This window comes from Spea bombifrons, chromosome 11 (genome assembly GCF_027358695.1).
Source record: "Spea bombifrons isolate aSpeBom1 chromosome 11, aSpeBom1.2.pri, whole genome shotgun sequence".
NCBI lineage: Eukaryota > Metazoa > Chordata > Amphibia > Anura > Pelobatidae > Spea > Spea bombifrons.
In genome coordinates, this window is record NC_071097.1 from 6417245 (window position 1) to 6424357 (window position 7113).

Sequence of the window (7113 nt, forward strand, 5' to 3'; positions counted from 1 at the left end):
AAGAATTTATTTTATTAATTGTCTGTATTCATTATTTAATTTATTTATTATTTCACACCTCTTGGGTGCTGTTCCGTGAAAGTTTTTGGGGGTTTTTTTTTGGGGGGGGACTACACGGTGAAAGAAATTCAACTGCTTTGGAGTTAGGATCTATAATTAGAAGTGTGATGAGACGTTTACGCGCAAACGGTAAATATATTTTCCTTTCAAACCCCCCTCCCCCTGACTGCAAATCCAGCGATGCGCCGGCGATCGGCAGCATGGGGAGGTTTCAGAAACGGCGTCCAATCATAGACTCGCAGGCTACTGCTCATGAACCAATGAATGTGCGGCAGCTCGTCTATAAAAGCCAAACTTCTGGCGGGTTAACCCCGTGTTTACGTGCGATTTGAACTGTTTTGTGGCGGGATCCAGGCATTGAGATGGCCGAGACAGCTCCTTCCCCGGCTCCTCCGCCGGCAGAAACCTCTTCCAAGAAGAAACAGCCGAAAAAGCCGGCAGCTGCAAAAAGCCGTCCTGTGAAGTCCGGTCCCAGTGTCTCCGAGCTGATTGTGAAAGCAGTCTCTGCGTCCAAGGAGCGCAGCGGAGTGTCTCTCGCAGCTCTTAAAAAAGCACTCGCTGCTGGCGGCTACGACGTAGAAAAGAATAACAGCCGCCTGAAGCTCGCTCTCAAGGGTCTGGTGTCTAAAGAGACCCTGATCCAGCTGAAAGGAAGCGGTGCCTCTGGCTCTTTCAAGCTGAACAAGAAGCAGCTGGAGAGCAGAGAGAAGACATCAAAGAAGAAGGAAACTCCCGTAAAGCCTAAAAAAGCAGCCTCTAAGAAGGTTGTGAAGTCGCCCAAGAAAGCCCCTGCAGGAGTGAAGAAAAGCCCGAAAAAGATCAAGAAACCGTCGGCCGCAGCCAAGAGTCCCAAGAAGCCTAAGGTTGTTAAAGCGAAGAAAGCTGGCAAGAGCCCAGCTAAGAAGGCCACAAAGCCCAAGGCTACCAAAAGCCCCGCTAAGCCCAAGGCAGCCAAAAGCCCCGCTAAGCCCAAGGCTAAAAAGGCAGCCTCCAAAAAGTGAGAAGGGGGGGCGTGGGTTTTGCAGCGCCTCTGGTGTGTGCTTTCCCACTTAATTCTTCACACAAAAGGTTCTTTTCAGAACCATCATATCCTCCGAAAAAAGAAAAAGCGTTTAATCACCGGCCGCGGCTATGTGGGCCACCCGCTGAAAGCCTAGCCCCATACTTGTGTGTTGTGCATGGATTCACATATTCGGCCAGCGCTCTCGCTCTGAGCCCTGTCCGTAACATAATAGAGATAAGGGGCGGGCTTAAAGATTGTGCTTTGCCGTTACTCGTTATGCCCAGCCGGGGACTCGGCCGCTTAACGGCTCGCTCGGTAGTGGGATAACGGTGTGAGATATTTCAAGCTTGGGCGCGAGCAACAGGGTTAATTTCGTGCATGCGAAGGGAAACACAAAACACAAGCTCGTTTGAGTGATAATGTGGTGGCTCTTAAAAGAGCCTTTGTGGGAGGGTGAGGGGGAAAATCGCGTTCGCCCACACCACGTTTATTTAAGCACGTTCTCCTCTGATCCTGCGAGCCAGCTGAATGTCTTTTGGCATGATAGTAACCCGCTTAGCGTGAATAGCGCACAAATTGGTGTCTTCGAAAAGCCCCACGAGGTAAGCCTCGCTGGCTTCCTGGAGAGCCATAACAGCAGAACTCTGGAAACGTAGATCGGTTTTGAAGTCTTGAGCAATCTCACGGACCAGCCGCTGGAAAGGCAGCTTTCGGATAAGCAACTCCGTAGATTTCTGGTAACGGCGGATTTCCCTAAGAGCTACGGTGCCCGGGCGGTAGCGATGTGGCTTCTTCACACCACCGGTAGCCGGAGCGCTTTTCCTCGCAGCTTTGGTCGCCAGCTGCTTCCGAGGAGCTTTTCCTCCGGTGGACTTACGGGCTGTCTGCTTGGTGCGAGCCATGCTGGTGCGTGCCGATCTGATTCAACGACGAATTCAACGTAATTGTAACGATTCTGTGGCTAACTCAAGCCCTTTATAGAGTAGCGGTGAATGTGATTGGATACGCTTAATCACGCCCCTCTTTTTCATAGGCTAGGACGATGGTTTGAAAAAGCCAGCCTTTGATCAAGAGACTTCGGTGTGGAGAGTTATCTTTTTTTTTTTTATTTATTTAAATTAAATGCTCGAATCGGTCATTTATTCGTTAGCTGCGGTTCTTTTTTTATTTATTTCTTCTCCTCTCTTTTGGTCAGCCTCCTACCTAGTGAACCTGTGTACTGGCTGACCGTTAACAGTGATACGGCGAAAGCTAAAAGCCCGCCTTTATCTTAGTCTCCGTTTGGCGTTTATTTACAGCGATATGCTGCCACCTAGTGGTAAATGAGGGATCGTCGAAAGCGATCACGTGGCGGTGAGGGAGGCAAAAGCATTAAGGTTTTTGATATTCCTAAATAGCCAATCGGTGGCTGAGGCACGTTTGGAAGCTTCTCCAGCCAACCAACGATAAGCATATATTCAAAAAGCAACACCCCCTTGAGGCAGCATGGTGCGGTTCCCCATCAGGTCCGTCGAGTACGCATAAAAGAAAGCGGGACGGCCGTAGGCGAGTATTGTGCTGTGGAGCTCGTGCAGTAAACGCTATCATGTCTGGCCGTGGCAAAGGAGGTAAGGGACTCGGGAAAGGTGGCGCAAAGAGGCACAGGAAGGTGCTTCGGGATAACATCCAGGGGATCACCAAGCCTGCTATCCGCCGTTTGGCTCGCAGAGGAGGTGTAAAGCGTATCTCAGGGCTCATCTATGAGGAGACCCGTGGTGTGCTCAAAGTTTTTTTGGAGAATGTGATTCGTGACGCAGTCACTTATACGGAGCATGCCAAGAGGAAAACCGTTACCGCTATGGACGTGGTGTATGCCTTGAAACGCCAAGGCCGTACTCTGTACGGTTTCGGAGGTTAAACTTGTTCACTCGTGACCCTGAAACACCCAACGGCTCTTTTCAGAGCCACCCACACCCTCTCTTAGGCTATGATCATGCTGTCCCAGAGTCTGCCCGCGTTTTTCTATGCACACCTTGAAATAACCAGCTTAACAGTGGCTGGGTCTGGCTATAGATTGAGCTACTGGCAGAACATGTGCTGAGATCGGTAGCTGGTGTTCTCCAAAGGCTGGCCTCGCTTGAATAGGGGCCGACACGTCCCAGGGTTAATAGGCGCCGTCTGTGGTAGTTATCTGAATTCTGTATGTCCCAGTATGTGTGTGATGTTATTATGACTTTGTCGTCCCCTCATGTCTTATCCTGTTTTCAGGACAATAGACCCACGATGTAGCTCAGCTTAGGCTAGCCGCAGTGTTAAAGGAGCCCCTTCTCTCTGCAACGCTGGTTCTGTCTGACGGTGAAGGGGTTAATCTCTTGGGTCCCAGCAGGAGAAATCAGCGATTAGCTGGAATACCCAATCAGAGTACAGATCGTTGCCATTACAGGAGCCCCTTCACCTTGGGCTCCTCTTGCCAAGCAGTCTGGTCGATGGGCACAACACCCCAGCTGATCTGGAGGAGTGAGGAGCACATTTCAATGCTCACAAATGCTCTTCCCAGAGCTAGCAGTCCAACAAAAGGGGCTACATAATTCACATAGCTCTGAGACAGACCGTGTGGGTGGCTCTCAAAAGAGCCTTTGTTTAAAGAGAGAATAAAGAGAACTTTACTTGGCGCTGGTGTACTTGGTAACAGCCTTGGTGCCCTCTGACACAGCGTGCTTGGCCAGCTCTCCAGGAAGGAGGAGGCGTACAGCAGTCTGAATCTCCCGAGAAGTGATGGTGGAGCGCTTGTTGTAATGGGCTAGGCGTGAAGCTTCCCCGGCAATGCGCTCAAAGATATCACTGACAAACGAGTTCATGATGCCCATGGCCTTGGAGGAAATACCAGTGTCGGGATGCACCTGCTTCAGTACCTTATAGACATAAATCGCGTAGCTTTCCTTTCTGCTCTTCTTGCGTTTCTTCCCATCTTTTTTCTGAGTCTTCGTAACCGCTTTCTTAGAGCCTTTTTTCGGAGCAGGGGCAGATTTCCCTGGATCAGGCATCGCGTCTGCTTTCCTTTCAACACGGAACACAAGAAAACGTGACGAATACTGAAGTGTTACTGCGCTGGGCCCTTCCCTTTATAGGCACCGCATGCAAATAAGGCCGTTCTGCTGTCTCGCTTCCGATTCGATGAGGTTGTCACGTGTGAAGATGCGGCCGCCCATAAACCGCAGTGCCTACACCGATTGGTGTCTCAGACCATTTCCACCCGATTGGCTGTTTTGAAAAGGAACCAATCAGTGACGAATAACGTACTGCTTAGGCAAGTATCTGCGCGGTCATTTGTTGAGTCAAGATATGTCTGGCAGAGGAAAACAAGGTGGAAAAGTTCGTGCTAAGGCGAAGACACGTTCTTCCCGAGCTGGTCTGCAGTTCCCTGTCGGCCGTGTGCATAGGCTTCTTCGCAAGGGTAATTATGCCGAGAGAGTAGGAGCCGGCGCCCCCGTGTATCTGGCAGCGGTGTTGGAGTATCTGACTGCTGAGATATTGGAGTTGGCTGGTAACGCTGCACGCGACAACAAGAAGACCCGTATCATTCCTCGCCACCTGCAACTCGCTGTTCGTAACGACGAGGAGCTCAATAAGCTGCTCGGAGGGGTCACCATTGCTCAGGGAGGTGTTCTACCCAACATCCAGGCGGTGCTCTTGCCCAAGAAGACCGAGAGCCACAAGCCTGCCAAGAGCAAGTGAGTGCGGTAATCGGTAACTACAGGGCAATTGGCCAACACCACCAAAGGCTCTTTTCAGAGCCACCCATAATCTCTGGAACAAGCTATATCTGTCTTGCTATAAACTTGCTGCAAGCTTCCCTAAAGGCAACTGCTTTCCACTGCAGTTTTTCAGCCCGATGTTTAGTTGCTGAGCTTCACGGTGGCTAAACACCATTCATACAAACTACATTATACACCATACCCCGTTTCAGGGCTAAAATTCGAGGCAAAGCTGCCAGCACTTACACGGATAAATATGGTTCTCAAGAAAGGTGGGTGGGCAAGTGCTATCACACGGTGGCAGCATTGCATAAGAAATTGTGGTTTACCGCAAATTAATGTGGCAGAAGCCGGGGAATCCCTCAGCTGTGTGATCATCGTGTAGCTGGCAATGGTCTGGGGAGCGTATTAATGAATTTGATAATCACTGAGAGAGACCCGTGAGTAGCTCCACTGTAGACATCTCCCTTGCCTCTGAAAGCTTAATTGCTAAGAAGGAATTAACCCTTCATATACCCCAAAGCAGTGATGCGAAGTTCGGATCAGTAAAGTGAATCGGATCATTTCGAGTCGGTCATTGAAATGATCCGATTCATGATCCGAATCTTTTGCCCAGTCCCTCCCTGCAGTCAAACTAACGTTTGGCCCCGCCCCTTTCATTAGGGTCAATGAACCCTCCTGCCTGGCTGCCTACTCTAGCGATGTCACTGAAGGAAGAGAATCGTTCAGAGATTCAAACCATTCAGAGAATATCACTGACACCACACTTTTATAAATAAATACATTAATAATCTTCACTGCCCCCAGGATTTAGATTCCCCTTAGATTGTCCACCTTTAGATTGCTTTACCTCTAACTGCACCTTTAGTTAACTTTCTTAAATTAACCCTCAGTCATGGGCGTAGGAACCCCTAAAAATCTGGGGGGGATAGCAGTTTTACTGGTAGGGTATATTCTTGTTCAGTAAACTGGGAATTGTTCATGGCAAATTTTATATAAATGTATGTGTGTATGTACAATTTCCGCACAAAAAAAGTATCATGTTCAGTTTTCACAGAGAAGCTCTTTATTAAACAAACAGGTCAAAGAAAATTAACCAAAAGTTTGGCCTATATTTCAGTTATTTCACTTAGAACAACTGGTAATAATACTTTAAGTAATGCACAATTGCCAACATTTTAACAAAAGATCCTACAGAAATACAATGATGCAATTAACCCTTTCCGCATTTGTGGTCTGGGAGCAGACAACACTTAAATACTCTTATAGAAATATTTTATCACTTGAAATTTTATTGAATTTTCATAACAAACAAAAGAAAAGGCACGGACAAAAAACAAAAGATAAGACGGTACCGAAATCAGTAAACATCAGACCAATACAGTACAACGTACCACCGAACGGAGTAACAGAGCCCGGCCAGGTAGCAAGGAAAACGTAGCGCTATACAAATACATAATCGGTGATCAAAGGAGCAACAGAAAATGCAACAAACAGCACAGCAGCCAGACACACGAAAGGAGTATACAATCGGTGGCAAGCTGCATCGGAATAAGGACCTCGCATGACCAGTCCATGAAAGGGAGGGACAGGGGAAAACAGGAAAGAACGGAAGGGAGGGAGCAGAAAGGAAAAAGAAAGAAAAGAAAAGAGAGAGAAGAGCCTAAAACGAACGAACAGCCTTCAAGCTCCATGGAGTACGCATATCATGGAGCAGAAAACCAGGAGGGGTACCACGAAAAGAGGTAAGATAGAAATCATCCCACCTATCCCAAGTAGCTTGGAAAACATGAGAGGTACCCAAGGCCGAGTGGGCCATACATTCGTACGTACGGGTAGTGGCCACAGAATACAGCACCTCACGTATGGAAGGAGGCGTAGGGTTCTTCCACTTCCTAGCAATACAACTCTTAGCAGCCAGGAGGAGATGCATGAGGAGTTTACGACACGGTGAATCTAGGTCAGAAGGGAGCATGTCTAGGAGGGCGACCGAGACGGAGGAGACAATAGAAACCGGGAGCAGATGATTAATGAGTGCAAAAACTTCAGACCAAAAAGTAGACAACTGAGGACAGTCCCACCATATATGAGCCATCGTCCCCCTGTGGCCACACAATCTCCAGCACAGAGGGGAGGTAGATGGAAAAATCTTGGAGAGCTTGACAGGGACATAATACCAGTGAAATATGACTTTACGATCCGTTTCAAAATGGGTAGCATTTCTGGAGACACCACGAATCTGATCTAAGGCCGTATACCAATCCTGAACAGCAAAGGAACACTGAAGCTCTTTTTCCCAAGCCTCCATATACGGAA

At 48.4% G+C, this 7113-nt stretch overlaps 5 protein-coding genes across 5 annotated transcripts; 3 read left to right on the top strand and 2 right to left on the bottom strand.

Moving 5' to 3' along the window:
- The first annotated feature begins 379 nt into the window (after positions 1-379).
- LOC128468864 (histone H1B-like) lies at positions 380-1147 on the top strand. Its single transcript, XM_053450684.1, has one exon. It carries the CDS (start codon positions 423-425, stop codon positions 1059-1061), a length of 639 nt encoding a protein of 212 aa, XP_053306659.1. The 5' UTR covers positions 380-422; the 3' UTR covers positions 1062-1147.
- Positions 1148-1508: 361 nt separating this feature from the next.
- On the bottom strand, positions 1509-2000 carry LOC128468880 (histone H3). Its single transcript, XM_053450698.1, has one exon. It carries the CDS (start codon positions 1963-1965, stop codon positions 1555-1557), a length of 411 nt encoding a protein of 136 aa, XP_053306673.1. The 5' UTR covers positions 1966-2000; the 3' UTR covers positions 1509-1554.
- A 648-nt stretch (positions 2001-2648) lies between these two features.
- Positions 2649-2960, top strand: LOC128468201 (histone H4). Its single transcript, XM_053449893.1, has one exon. The coding sequence runs from the start codon at positions 2649-2651 to the stop codon at positions 2958-2960; it is 312 nt and encodes a 103-aa protein (XP_053305868.1).
- A 745-nt stretch (positions 2961-3705) lies between these two features.
- LOC128468202 (histone H2B 1.1-like) lies at positions 3706-4086 on the bottom strand. The gene has a single exon (XM_053449894.1). It carries the CDS (start codon positions 4084-4086, stop codon positions 3706-3708), a length of 381 nt encoding a protein of 126 aa, XP_053305869.1.
- Positions 4087-4365: 279 nt separating this feature from the next.
- LOC128468945 (histone H2A type 2-B-like) lies at positions 4366-4826 on the top strand. Its single transcript, XM_053450754.1, has one exon. It carries the CDS (start codon positions 4385-4387, stop codon positions 4775-4777), a length of 393 nt encoding a protein of 130 aa, XP_053306729.1. The 5' UTR covers positions 4366-4384; the 3' UTR covers positions 4778-4826.
- Positions 4827-7113: the final 2287 nt, after the last annotated feature.